Here is a 15,579-nt window from a genome sequence, read left to right on the forward strand (position 1 = left end):
ACAGCTGGGTATAATTAGAAAAATGATATATGAACAAAAAGAGAATATCAGCAAAGAAAAACTATGAAGAAGAACCAAACAAATTTGAGAATTGAAGAATATAATAACTGAATTGAAAATTTTACTAATGGAGATTAACACAGACTTAATTAAACAGAAGAAAGAATCAGTGAACTTGACGACAAGTCACTTGAAATTATCAAGTCATAAGAGCAAAAAGTAAGTGAAGAAAAGTAAAGAAAGCCTAAGGGACTTATGCTGTATCATCAAATGGACAAATATGTGCATCATGAGAGTTCTAAAAGAAAAAGGGAGAGAGAAAGTGTCAAAGAGCTTCTCGAAGGCATAATGGCTGAAAGCTTCCCAAATCTAGGGAAAGAAATGAACATCTAAATACAAGAAGTTAAGTGAGTTCTAAATAAGATAAACCTAAAGAGGCCTACACTGAGACACATTACAATCAAATTATCTAAAGTCAAAGAGACAGAATCTTGAAAGCAGCAAGAAAAAAATTAATTCATCACACATAAGGGAGCTTGCATATGATTATCATCAGATTCCTTAGCAGAAACTTTACAGACCAGAAAAGAGTGAGATGATTATTTAAAGTTCTGAGGAAAAGGAAAAAAAATGCCAACCAAAAATACTGTGTACTGAAAAATTGTCCTCAAAACTGAAGGAGAAATAAAGACTTGCCCAGATTAACAAATGCTAAGATAGTTTGTCATCATCACTAGACCTACAATAAATGCTAAAGTGAGTTCTTTAAATTAAAACAAAAGCACATTAGATTGTAACACAAAAGCATATGACAACATGAAGCTCAATAGCAAAAGTAAATATGTAGAAAAATACAGAATACTGTAATAGGGTGGTAAATACTGTAATGGTGGTGCATAAATCACTTTTCATTCTGGTATAGAATTTAAAAGACAGGTAAAAAAACTATGTTAATGGATATAAAATATAAAAAAGATATGATTTACAACATCAATAACTTAGTATAGATGGGAGTATATAAAAGAGTAGAGTTTTTTTATGTGACATTATCTTAAAATAGATTACTATAATTCTAATGTGTTTTATGTCATCTCTCTAGGAACCACAAAGAAACTACCCAAAAAAGCACACAAAAGATAAATGAGAAAGGAATTGAAATATAGTGCTACAAAAAAGGAACAAAATTAAAAAGAAGGCAGCAAGAGAGAGGGAAAAAGAGAGATAGTTACAACAGATAAAGCAATAAAATGAAAATAACAAGTGCTTCCCTATCAGTAATAAGTTTAACTGTGAAGAGATTAATCTGTCAGCTCAAAAGATAAATAAATTAATGAAAAGAGGCAACTATAGCTATGTACAAGGCACTCACTTTAGATTTAAGGACACACTGAGCTAAAGAGAAAAGATGAAAAAAACATATTCCATGCAAATGATAATAACCAGAAAAAGAACAGAAGTGGTACAAAGAAACAAAATAGACTAAACAACTGTCACAAGAGACAAAGAATGTCATTATATAATGATAAAAAGGTTAATTATTCAGGAAGATAAAACAACTATTAATATATATTTAACAGAGCACTGAAATATATGAAACAAACATGTACAGAATTGAAAGGGAAAATATTAACACAATAAGAGATTTTAATACCCCGTTTTCAAAAATAGGTAGAAAACCAGACTGAGAAAAATAGGCACAGCTGGCATAGAAAAACACTGTAAATCAGTTGGAACTAACAGACATATACAGGACATTCTACCCAACAGTAACAGAATACCCATTTTTCACAAATGCACATGAAACATTCTCAAGGATAGATCACGTTAGGCCACAGAACAAGTCTTAAGAAATTTAAGAAGATTGAAATCATACCAAATATCTTTTCTACCCACAGTGAAATGAAACTAGAAATCAATAGCAAACTGGAAAGCTCATCAAAATATAGAAATTAAACATCCTCTTTTTTAAAAAAGATGGTCTTGCTTTGTCACCCAGGCTGGAGTACAGTGATGTGATCATAGTTCATTGCAGCCTGGAACTCCTGGATTCATGATATCCTCCCACCTCAACCTCCTGAGTAGCTGGAACTACAGGAACATGTCACTGTGCTTGGCTATTTTGCTTTTTTTTTTTTTTTTTTTCATTAGAGACATAGTCTCACGATGTTGCCCAACCTGGTCTCAAACTCCTGGGCTCAAGCAGTCCTCCCACCTTGGCTTCCCAAATTGCTGGGTTTACAGGCATGAGCTCCCATGCCCATCAACACACTCTTGAATAACCAGCGGGTTAAAGAAGAAATCACAAGGTAAATTATAAAATGTCTTGAGACAAATGAAAACAAAAAGGTAACATACCAAGACTTATGGAAGGTCACAAGAGAAGTACAAAGGTGCCAGGTATGGTGGCTAATACTTTGCAATTCCAGCACTTTGGGAGGCTGAGGCAAATGGATCCTTGAGCTCACAAGTTTGAGACCAGCCTGGGCAACACAGCGAAACTTCATCTCTCCAAAAATTCAAAAATTATCCAGGTGTGGTAATGCATGCCTCTAGTCCCAGCTACTCGAGATGCTGAAGTGGGAGGATGGCTTGAGCCCAGAAAGTGGAGATTGCAGTGAGCCAAGATCATGCCACTGCATTCCAGCCTGAATAATAGAGACAGACTGTGTTTCAAAAATATAGGTGATAGGGAGGAAGGCAGCAAACCACATTGCCATGTATATACCTATGCAACAATCTTGCATATTCTTCACATGTACCTCAAAACCTAAAATACAATAATATATATATACACGTATACATATGTATATATATGTGTATATATATGTGTGTTTGTGTGTATATATATATAAAAGAAGGATCTCAAACAACCAAACTTTATACCTCAAGGAACTAGAGAAAGGAAAATAAACCAAATTCAAAATTACCAGAATTTTAAGGGAATAATAAAGATTAGAGCAGATATAAATTAAATAGAGAATAGAAAGATCAATGGAATAAAGCAACATGACTTAGAATTTGTGTTTTGAAAGGATCAACCAAAGGATCCTTAGCTAGACTAACTAAAATAAAACTTGAATAAATAGTTAGACATTAAAGAAAAGACATTAAAACTAATGCCAAAGAAATAAGAGACTATTGTGGACAGAAATATACCTATGAATAACCTAGGAGAAATGTATAAATTCCTAGACACATGCAATCTATTATAACTGAATAATGAAGAAATGTAAACTTTAATAGACCTATCACTAGTAGGGCAATTGAACCAGTAATAAAAAGACCTTTAGATTAAAAAAACAAACAAACAAACAGGACCAGGTGGCTTTACTGGGGAATTATCCCAAACATTTTAAAAAAGATTTTATGACAGTTCTTCTCAAACTCTTCCAAAAAAAAAAAAACCTGATAAGGAGGGAACACTTCTAAACTCACTTTATGAGGTGTGTATTATCCTGATACCAAATCCAGACAAAGATACTACAAGAAAACAAAATTACAGACCAATATAATCAATGAATATTGATGCAAAAATCTTTGACAAAACATGAGTAAATCAATTTCAACAGTACATTACAAGATTATATACCATGACCAAGTGGGATTTATCTCTGGAATGCAAGTACTGTTCAATATACAAAAAAAAAAAAAAAAAAAAAAAAAAAAAAAAAAAAAAAAATTAGTCAGTGTAATACACCACATTAACAGAACAAAGAATAAAAATCACATGATTATCTCAATTGATGCAGAAAATGCATTTGAAAAAATTCAATATGCTTTCATAATAAAAATATTCAACAAACTAGGAAGAGAAGGAAATTTCCTCAACATAAGAAAGGCCAGCTATGAAAAGTCTATAGCTAACATCATACTAGATGGTGAAAAACTGAAAGCTTTTCTTCCAAGATCAGGAACAAGACAAGAATGCTCACTCTTACCACTACTATTAAATATAGTACTGGAAGTTCTAGTCAGAGCAATTAGGCAAGAAAATAAATAAATAAAAAGCATCCAAATTAGAAAGGAGGAAATCAAATTATCTCTGTTCACAAAATGACATTATCTTATATGTAGAAAACTTTAAAGATTCCACACTTCAAACACTCTTAAAACTAATAAACTAATTCAGCAAAGTCAAAGTTGCTAGGTGCAGTTTTTGTTTTTCTTTTCGAGATGGTACTTTGCTCTGTCACCCAGGATGGAGTGCAGTGGCACAATCACAGTTAACTGAAGCCTCAACCTTGGCTCAAGTAATCCTTCCACCTTAGCTTCCCAAGTAGCTGGAACCATAGGCATGTGCCACCATGCCAGGCTAGTTTTATTTTCATCTGTAGAGACAAGATCTTGCTGTATTACTCAGACTGGTCTTGAACTCCTGGGCTCAAGTGATCCTCCTGCCTCAGCCTCCCAAAGTGCAGGATACAAAATTAACATAAAAGATTAATTGAATTTCTGTAACAATATGAAAGGAAATTAAGAAAACAGTTCTATTTATGATAGCAGCAAAATGAAAATAGGAATAAACTTAATGAATAAGATGAAAGACTTGTACACTGAAAACTATAAAACATTGCTAAAAAAATTAAGACATAAATAAATGGAAAGATATCCCATGTTCAGGGATTGGAAGACAATGTTGTTAAAATGTCCATACTACCCAAAGCAATCTGTAAATTCCATGGAATCTTTGTCAAAATCCCAATGTCATTTTTTTTATTTGCAGAAACAGAAAAACAATCCTAAAACTCATATTTATTCCAAATAGCCAAAACAATCATGGGAAAGAAGAACAAAACTGAAGGCCTCAGACTTCCTAATTTAAAACATATTACAGAGTGACAGCAATCAAAACAATATGGTGCTGGCATAAAGACAGACATATAGACCAATAAAACAGAAGAGAAATCTTCATGTATATGGTCAAATAATCCTCAACAGTGAGCCAAAACTACATGATGGTGGAAGGATAGTGTCAAAAAATGGTGTTAAGAAAACTGGAGGTCCACATGCAAAAGAAATTGGACTTTTATCATACAGGATAAGCATACACAAATTCACTCCAAATGAATTAAAGACCTAAATCTAAGACCTGAAACTATAAAACTCCTAGAGGAAAACAGGAGGGAGAAAGCTTCATGGCATTGTATTTGGTAAAGATTTCTTGGAAATGACACCAAATGCACAAAAACAAAGATAGACAAATTGGACTACATTAAACTAAAATCTTTTGCACAGTAAACAGTCAGCAGAGTGAAAAGACAGCCTATTGAATGGGAGAAAATATTTGCAAACCATATATTTGATAAGGTACTAATATCCAGGATACACAAAGAAGTCCTACAACTCAATTTACAGAATAAATAACCCTATTGAAAACAGGCAAAGGATTTGAATAGATAATTTTCCTAAGAAAACATATAAATGGTCAATAAGCATAAAAAACGATACTTAATATCACTGATCATCAGGGAAATATAAATCAAAACCACAATGAGGCTGGGAGCAGTGACTCACACCTGTAATATCAGCACTTTGGGAGGCCAAGGCAGGTGGATCAACTTGAAACCAGTAGTTCAAGACCAGCCCTGGCTAATATGGTGAAACTCCGTCTCTACTAAAAATACAAAAATTAGATGGGCACGGTAGTGCACACCTGTAATCCCAGCTATGTGGGAGGCTGAGGCACAAGAATTGCTTGAGCCTGGGAGGCGAAGGTGCAGTGAGCCAAGATTGTACCACTGTACTCCAGTCTGGGTGATGGAGCAAAAGCAAGATTCTGTTGGGAAAAAAAAAAAAAATCACAATGAGATATCACTTTAAGCTGTTAGGATGGCTATTATTTAAAACACACACACACACACACACACACACACACACACACAGAGAGAGAGAGAGAGAGAGAGAGAGAGAGAGAGAGAGAGAAAATAAATGTTGATGGGGATATAGAGAATCTTTCTTCCTCTGATTTGATTGAAACCACAGCCAACATTTCTGGAGCCACAGTGACCTGTCTGAACCATTCCTCATTCTTCATACACTAAGCTACAGGCAAGCAAAACCATCCACATGCCCTTGAAATTTGCTTTGATGATTGCTATAATCGTGCTGGCCCTCCTGAAAGGAATTTCATTTCCCCTTACCTCCATGCCTCCCAATACTAATGAGATCCGCACTGCCAGCCTACATGTAACCTACTTCATGAATCCTCTTGGTTACCCAGTTGGAGGTGATATTTTCCCCACACCTTTGTTTCCTTAACATTTTATTTACACCTCCCTTTTAGCATATGTCACCTTGTATTAAATTTCTATGGATAAAAATCTGATCTCGTTCGGTAGATCAAATTCAGCTTAAGGTCAGAGCCCGTATTTAGGTCACCTTTCTTTCCTCCACCCTGTTCATCAACAGTACTGTGTACCTAATACATGTTAAATAAACACCTATTGAATAATGATTAAGTGAATTGTTGAATGAATAAATGGGGTCTATAGATAATTTTGTACAGTTTCAGAAATGAAAAAATATGGATGACCTCTGCCTATCTCTCTAAATCCATTTGGCCGCTTTCTCTTTTACACTCCTTTTTTGTACCAGTCATATTTATGCTCGTCAAGAGTCTTTAATCTACCAGATATTATGCTTAATGCTTAAGGTTCTCTATAGGTGGTACTAATTGAGCATTGTAAAGAAACCGTTGACAGCATAAATGTGCACTAGATTTTGCCTTCTTCCCTGAAAAAACAAATGTAAAACTAATGTAAAAGTCACATTGTCTCTTCTTTTGGCACTTAGTAAGGAATGACTCAATGAATGAACTGCCAAGGAAATCAGTAAGAAATTTGAGCAGTTAGAGAAAATCTTTCCCCTGCTGGGTGAAGTGTCACAGGGAAAGAAAACCAACAGCAAAGAGATAAAAGCAAAGTGAAATCCTAACTATGTGATCTAATTTAATATATAGGCTTCCAGGGAATTCTCCTTCGCCAAATCCAAATAAAAACAATATTTTAAACTTTCCCATCTGAAAGGTGAGAAAGAATTTTCCTGATTTGACCTCAACATGTATATATTTGCAATTATGGAGAAGGAACTGAAAAGGCAAAAGTGTCAGTTATATCTGAACAGTTCTAGAAGTCACTTGGCCAAATGGATGAATTTGTATCACAAGCCTGCTTAGTTTCCAAATGTGGCTGAGTCTTGTCTATAAGAACAACTTAGCAGCCAAATACAACTCTAGTAGCTCTGCCATTCTAGAATAGCACAATTGTCAATATCACTGGCTTGCATTGAGATCCCATTTCTTCCGTCTTCTATGTGCTCAAACTCACCTATAACATGTGAAGCAGTCATAGGGGTAATATTGTGTGATATATTTAATGGCATAGCACAATGCCTGGCACGTAGGAAGGAGCCAGTGCACCCGAGCTATTAGTATCCACCCTATTGCATACCCTCTGATGAAGCAGTCCAGAGACCTTGCCACTTTCATATCAGAGGCCACTCATAAATGGGAAAATATAAATCAAAGCGGAAGTAGTTTATCTCCTTAGACATTCTTGCTAAGCAAAAGAATTCAAAGAGACACATTTCTTTATTGCAAACACTCTGCATTTAAAGTCTAATTAACTTTCCCACTAAGATTATGACAGGCTATATAGGCACTGCCCCAGCCTGGAGGGAGTTCCACATTTTGAGATGAAAAGACAGCAACATTATAATTTAACCAATATGGTTGAAAATGCCTTCCCTATGGTGCTCTTGTACAATACAGGGTTGATTGGAAATGATGCCCTATTTTCAAGAAGATAAGCATCAGTAGCAGTGGACAGAAAGATGCTATTCTTCTTTGAAACCTTACTTTTTAAGTACATGTAGAAAAATAAGCTTTTGTATAATCCAGAGCAATTCCCAGCATGCAAACACCAGACCTCTTGGAGAATAGGCCACCTGGGGGATTATATTCACCACCACCTTATTTTCTCTCAAAACAGAGAGCACTTATTCCTAGGGCAATGTTTGTTAATTCCTAACAGAGGAGGACTTATGCCAGCCTGCTACTGGTCTGTGCCTTCTTTCATAAGACAGGCAGTAGAGTAAATAAACCTACTTCTGGGAAAGATAGTTTTCTGCCTTAGCTTTGAATAAGCACCATAAAGAAACAATTAAGTAAGAAAGCATGACTTCATGTGAAAACTATCATGTCAAGTTAATAGAACACATCACTAGTGGAAAGTAAACCAAAATATACATTTAAAAAAAAACACAAACAAAACCAGGCCATTCTGTTGCTTACTGTAATGTGTTATCCAGCTCACCAGGGATGCAAAATCATTTAAGTGAACGGTTCTTCCTGATGAAAACTACCAGGAAAAGGCCTATATGTAGCTATAAAAAAGTGTGTATGTAATTTTAAATGCCTAATCCCCCAGCCCCACCCCACAAATCACTAATCCTTAGGTTAAGAATCTCAACTAAAGAACAGATTATGGACCAGGTGTGGTGTCTCACTCCTGTAATCCTAGTGCTTTGGAAGCCAAGGTGAGAGGATGCCTTAAAGCCAGGAGTTGAAAACCCAGCTCGGCAACATAGTAAGACTCCATCTCTATGAAAAAAAAAAAATAATTGACTAGCCAGATGGAGGTCGTGCATGCCAGTAGGTAGCCCAAGCTACTTGGAAGGCTGAAGTGGGAAGATTGCTTGAGCCCAGGAGTCCAAGGCTACAGTGAACTATGATCACCCCACTGCACTCCAGCCTGGGAGATGGAGCAAGACCCTGTCCCCTCACCAAAAAAAAAAAAAAATAGTAGATCTTGGTCAAGTTCATGGACTCTGCAGTCAGATAAAAGTGGATTTGAATTCTGGTTCCAACTCACTGGTATGTAAGCTGCAGAATTTTTTACCTGTTTGAGCCTTGGTTTTATTACCTGAAAACAGAAATAGTAATACTTTCCGTGTCATAGTTTAATTATTAATATTAAATTATTTAAAGCACTTAGTGTAGGGTGGGCATGGTGGCTTATGTCTGTAATCCCAGCACTTCAGGAGGCCAAAGAGGGAGGATTGCTTGAGATCAGGAGTTCAAGTCCAGCCCAGTCAATATAGTGAGACTTTGTCTCTACTTAAAAATTTTTTTAAGTAAAATAAAATAATCTTCTTGAGAGGCTGGAGCAGGGGAATCACTTAAGATAGAAGCTACATGGGTGAGGGGGTGGGCACCTGTAGTCCTAGCTACTCAGGAGGCTAAGCCAGGAGAATCATTTGAACCCAGGAGGCAGAGGTTGCAGTGAGCCGAGATCGTGCCACTGCATTCCAGTCTGGGTGGCAGAGTGAAACCCTGTCTCAAAAAAAAAAAAAAAAAAAAAAAAAGATAAAGGCTGCAGTGAGCTATGGTTGTACCACTAAGCTCCGGCCTGGGTGAGAGAGCGAAACCCAGTCTCAAAAAAGTAAAGCATAGTTCTTGGTATGGACTAAATACTCAGTAAGCATTAATATTGTTATTAGCTATTAAAATTAAAAACTTAGGCCCTATGTGGCCAGAAAGCAACTACAATTTCATTTCAATTCTAGAAGCATTTACGAAGTGGCTTCTCTTTATGAAAGTGCAGCACGATCCTGACATGGGAACCTTGATAATGGAATGAGCTTGAGCCAGGGAGTTGATCAAGACCCTGGACGTGCCCAGCACTGAAGAGGGCAGATTGCAGGGTCTTATCTTCTCAAGGTTGGAAAGAACTTGAACAGTCATGGAGCACACTGTTATCGACAATTATGTCAAAACCACAGCAGAACTACAACTGCAATGCCTGCTTCACAAAGGGAAACTTGTGAGTCTTTAGGTAACATTTTATGTATTTAAGAGGAAGGAGATAAACCAAAGATATTAATAATTTATGGACTAAATGGAATTAACAAATCCCACCACTGAGAATTATTTGGTTAACCACAGTTTAGGCTACTGATAGATTTTACTCAAAATTAAAGTGGAAATTAGTTATGAGAACAAAGTAGGTCACAGAACTCCATTTAAAATAGAATAGGCTGGGCATGGTGGCTTATGCCTATAATCCAAGCACTTTCCAGGGCAAGACAGGAGGATTTCTTGAGCCCAGGAGCTCAAGACCAGCCTGGCAATAGCGAAACTCTGTCTCTACAAAAAATACAAAAATTATCTGGGCATGGTGGTACACACATGTGGTCCCAGCTACTTGGGAGACTGAGGTGGGAGGATGGCTTGAGCTGTAAGGCAGAGAGTGCACTGAGCCGAGATCGCACCACAGCACTCCAGCCTGGGCAGCAGAGAGAGACCCTGGCTCAAAAATAAAGTAATAAAATACAGTATTTTCTGCTCCATCTAATCAGACGCTCTGTAACACTGTGACAAGAAGATTGAAGGCAGAGAATGAGATGACTTGGGATCAGTCTTTAAGTCCACCTCAGCCAATTCAGTAATGCCATCGTCTCTCTTTTCCTTGGGTATAGATTTTATTTATAAAAAACGAAAGTATATTTAAAGGAAAATGAGGAAACGAATCAATGACACTATATTCTTCTAGTTTTCCTGTTACCATCTCCGGACATCTTCAGGCTCTTTTGGAGGATTACCTTCCTCTGCTGTTCTTCTGCTCTCCTCCTAAGTATGAGATTTCAAACTCAAACAAATGTCTGCACAAGCCAGGCAAGTAATGGGAACCACTGATGTAACCTATTTGGTGACTGTGATGACCTGGAGCCTGAGTTCCTTGGGCTAAATGGCACAGCTCTTTCTCAGCTCCCACCAGTGATGTCCATCTGGGAATCAGGCACATATTGCCAGATCTTCCTTTTTCCAAGAGAAATTTCAAATATAAATTTGTATATGAAATGTCCAGACTTCTAAATATTGCTAACTAATTCACATTTGAAACAAAACATTGTGCAGGCCAAACAAAACAGCATTGAGGGTCAACAGTTTGAGTCTTTGGCTCTAAGTATTTGGGTTTCTTCAAGTTCTGTCCCTGGCCTTAGCTTTCCATGCTACAATCACTTCAAAAAAAAAAAAAAAAAATCATCTCTTCTATGGTTTGAAATACCTTCTCTGTGCTGAAGACTTCCAAATGCATTGACAATCATGGTCTCTAAACTCCAGACTCAAGTATCTAGCTGCCAACTCCACATCAACCTTGGGTGCCTTATGAGCATCTCAAACATAGCATATGCAAACCTGAACTCTTGATGTAGTTCTAACACCTGTTCCTTCTCCGGTTTCCCTGGCTCAATATATGGTATCTGTATTGCCCAAAAACATAGGAATTATTTTTTGCTTTCTCCTGTTTTACTGCCCTTGGCTACTCCATCATTTTCTGTGGATCCTTCATCTAAATCATTCTTTGATTTTCCCCCTTATCTCCACCTTTTTGCCACAACAAGCCACCGTATTTCGTCTGTTCTGCTGCAATAGTTTCCTAACTGGATTCCTTCTGCCCGGTGTCCTGCTGATCTATTTTTCATGTAACAGCAAGAGTGACCTCTTAAAATATTAGGTGGATCAGATTACTTCCTGATTAAATCTCTCAATATAATATGTGAAAACCAAGAGAAGAAAGTGTATCAAATAGATATTATTCTGCTATGTCAAATGGACTATGAGTACTTCTCATCTATAAAACAAGAATGAAAATATATGCATCAAAGGGTTGTTGTATCAAATGAGGGCTAATATTACTTTTACATCAGTTTTTGTTTGTTTTTGCAGAGAAGGAGGCAAATTCAGTGAACATTTATGTTGTTAATAGCTACTTATAGTCCCCGATTAATACCACCTACAGAGAACCTTCTAAATACTTTGCTAACAAGGTTTTCATTCATGTTTTAAGTAAAACATCTGCCTTGATTAAACAATAAACGCACTGTCAAAAATTATGGAACAAACCAAGTTTGATTAAAAACATAGGACATACTTAGAATAATTTCATGTCCTCAGATTATTCGAAAAACAAGTGTTTAAATGGAAAATGATTAGATGATATTGCTGCAATGTTATATCATAAAAATTGAACCATTTTTGCAAATTTCTCTATTTTCATTTATTTGAATTCATCTTTGCCTTGCACTGTACAGAACAATCTTAATTTCCAAAGTAACACCATGAATTCAGCAGCTAATAGTTACAGCAGTCCCTGTGGCCCCTTTTTCTTTCAGTTCACATACTCCCATTTACAAAACAACAAGGTGTGAATGAATCTGTGGAATCTTCTGAGGCTGGTGGTTGCAAAGCCAGAGTGAAGGTGAGAAGCTGCCACTGTAGGTAGCAGTGAGTTATGTCTCTGTAGATCTGTAACTAAGTCAGCTCTTTATCTGTGCTTTTTTTTTTTTTTTTTTTTTTTTTTGCTGGATCCATATGAAAGCCATAAATTTCACTCCATGATGAGCTCTTTGGTTGACTTCCAGTTTAACTGTGAGCTGAAAATTTTGGCTTTCTATGAGCTGAGTTGATTGATGGGCCACTGAAAAAAAAAGAAGTGGAAATTAAACTCCCTATAAGTAGAAGTCTCATTTTTTATCTCCAGGAATAAGATCTCAGCTTTCATTACACCTCCAAGTGGGAATTCTGCCATTCATGCATACTTGTGCTAAATATACAATAGCAGGGCTTTTTTATTAAGAAAAAAATGAAAAAATGAAAACAATATGAAGAATTGTAAAAAAAAGGCAACTTTAACACTACATGTTCTCACTCATAACTGGGTGCTGAACAATGAAAACACACGGACGCAGGGAGGGGAACATCACACACCAGGACCTGGGGGTGGAGGGCTAGGAGAGGAATAGCAGGGAATGGGGGCATTGGGGAGGGGTAGCATTAGGAGAAATATTTAATGTAGATGACAGGGCGACGGATGCAGCAAACCACCACCATGGCACGTGTATGCCCATGTGACAAACCTGCACGATCTGCACATGAGCCCCAGAACTTAAAGTATAATAAATAAATAAATAATAAATTTTAAAGGGCAATTTTGTTTCTCAGTGGTCATTCTATCTAATAATTATTCATCAGGAACCCACTATGCAGGAGGTCCTGTACTAGATTGGCATCAACACATAAGCCTGTATAAACAACAACTGGAAAGGACTCTAATTTGTCCAGTCCAAATTCTCATTTTCTAGGCAATTAAACTTTAGCCCTAAAGGAGAAAAGCAATTTATACAAAGTAACACCATGCAGTTACTAACAGCAGAGACTAGAATATAGCATAAAGTAAAGTGGATTCCTAGTTCTCATAAGTATAAAGTATATGCATATTGTTCTTATTGTAAAAATGATGTTTAAGGAGAGCACTGAGTAAAAAGAGTGGACCTGCCATGTGAATCCACTCCCAGTCTCTCCCAAAATTCCACAAAAACTACAGTGAAGGGATTTTTTTTTAAGATAGAGGAAGACATGGATAGGGAAAATGCAAGAAGAGAAAATAACGCAATTACAGCAACTGGAAAAAACAGATGAACCGTCCATGACTCGGTAGACTGGAGAAACAGTAAGCCCCTGCATCTGGCTCCATTCAAGAGCCACTACTCCACTTCAAGAGCCACTGCTCACTCAGACTCCAGAGTGAAGGTGTGCTCTGGAGAGGAGCAGTGCACATCCTGCACAACAGCAAGCCACGGCCCTGCTGAGAAAACAAGGACCGATCACCCATGGGGAAAGGGAGAACCACCGTAATTTGCACTTGAGAGTTCCGGGAAGGTCAGGGATCAGAGGCACCGGATGGATCAGAGGCACCAGATGGCTCTGGAGAAGATAAATGAAAAAGAGGTGTATACACACACACACACACACACACACACACACACACACACACACACAAAATAAAGATGGGAGATTTTATATATAGCCAGCTTAGAATGTATTTTGTAGTGAAGTATGAGGCACAGATCCAGTTTCACTTTTTTCTAAATGACTAGTTTTCTTGACTATTTGTGGAATGCCACTGTTTTTAAATAATAAAAGACTTGAGTCTTTATAGAGCTGCTTCCAGGGTTTTCGTTTAACCATTGATCTGTTGTTACATTGCTGCAAACTTCCTGCAATAATGGATCTAGGAGGCATATTAGAGCTTAGTCTTCAAGTTGGATATTTCCCTGTGAAATACCCCATTTCTTTAAAACTGATTTTTCACGCCATCATTCTTTGTTAGTTCTCTTTATTTGTCTCCTTTAAAACATCTTAGAAATTCACTGTCCTTCATGAAACTCATGTATTTTTCTTAAGTGTGCCACAACATGAAAAAATTACATTAGAGATTATCAGAACAAAAGTATTATATCATTATTATTCTTCAGTACTTAACATTTTTGTCATTTTTTCAATTGCATAGTTTTTTTCTGCAAATTAAGAGAAAATACAAGACCTTTTGGGTTTAAAGCTGCCTTTATGCAGCCCAGCTCTCTGGCCTCCGCTATCCATATCCCCTAGCTTGACTCTGCATTCCAGTCAAATTAAAAACCCTCTGATATCTGCCTGCCCACAGCTCCCTATCACCTCCAGCCATCTGTACATGCTATTGCTTAAAGGATTATTTCTTCTTATTCATCTGACTATAACACAGATTATCCTTTAGGATTCAGTTTAGACATTGCACCCAGTATATGGTTACATAGCCCTCTTACCTACCCCTGTAATACCTGGTACATATTCCAGCCTGGTGCTTATCTCATTCTGTTGTAATTGCCCAGTGAATGGTCAACCTGCCCACCAGGCAATAAGCTGCTTGAGGATAGGGATTGTCTTGCTCTCACCTATATCCATAGCCTCTAAGCATAATCCTTAGTGTGCAGTAAGGACATGGTAGATATATCTTTAATGAGTAAGTGATATATGTTTATTGCAGAGTATTTGAGAGAACTGGGAAAAAATGTTAAAAGAAAATGAATATAAATCCCAACACTAGAGATGACTCTCGTGAGCATTTTTGGTTTCCTTGCTTCCAGTTAACTTTCTCTGTTGACCCCCATTGCATACAAAGCTTTAAATATTTCTGTTTTCACTTAACAGTATACTGCAAACATTTTCTCATGTAAATACAAATTCTTTGAAAACGTCATTTTAATGGTTATAACAAGATTGTCCTTTAGAAGTAATACAGTTTATTCAAATATTCTCTGTTGCTGGACTTTTAAGTTACTTGCAATGTTTTGCTACTGTAAATAATGCTTCATTGAATAGTTTTGCGTCTCAAATTATTTCTCTATAATACATCCTTGAAATGAAATTACTGGGTGAAAATTTTACAGTTCTATACGCAATATATCAATGTACCTACCTACCTCAGGGTATCCTTAACTGTAATATTATCTTATTATCTTTTTTTTAAAAAACAGTCTCACTCTGTCACAAATCTGGAGTGCAGTGGCATGATCTCGGCTCACCGCAATCTCTGCCACCTGGGTTCAAACCATTCTCCTGCCTTAGCGTCCCGAGTAGCTGAGACTACAGGCATGCGCCACCACACGCAGCTAATTTTTCTGTAGAGACGGGGTTTCACCATGTTGGCCAAGATGGTCTCAATCTCCTGACCTCATGATCCACCCGCGTTGGCCTCCCAA

At 37.0% G+C, this 15,579-nt stretch overlaps 1 protein-coding gene across 2 annotated transcripts in view; it reads left to right on the forward strand.

Moving 5' to 3' along the window:
• Positions 1-15,579, forward strand: part of RNF150 (ring finger protein 150) — a 276,189-nt gene that overhangs the window by 251,204 nt on the left and 9,406 nt on the right. The window contains exon 7 of one of the 2 annotated variants that reach the window (XM_074396885.1): positions 12,175-12,260. The exons of the other annotated variant lie outside the window; for it this stretch is intronic. Within the exon in view, the coding sequence (XP_074252986.1) occupies positions 12,175-12,260 (86 nt within the window). The remainder of the gene's footprint in view (positions 1-12,174; positions 12,261-15,579) is intronic. 2 annotated transcript variants of the gene reach the window in all.

Source organism: Saimiri boliviensis, chromosome 3 (assembly GCF_048565385.1).
Source record: "Saimiri boliviensis isolate mSaiBol1 chromosome 3, mSaiBol1.pri, whole genome shotgun sequence".
NCBI classification, from domain to species: Eukaryota; Metazoa; Chordata; class Mammalia; order Primates; family Cebidae; genus Saimiri; species Saimiri boliviensis.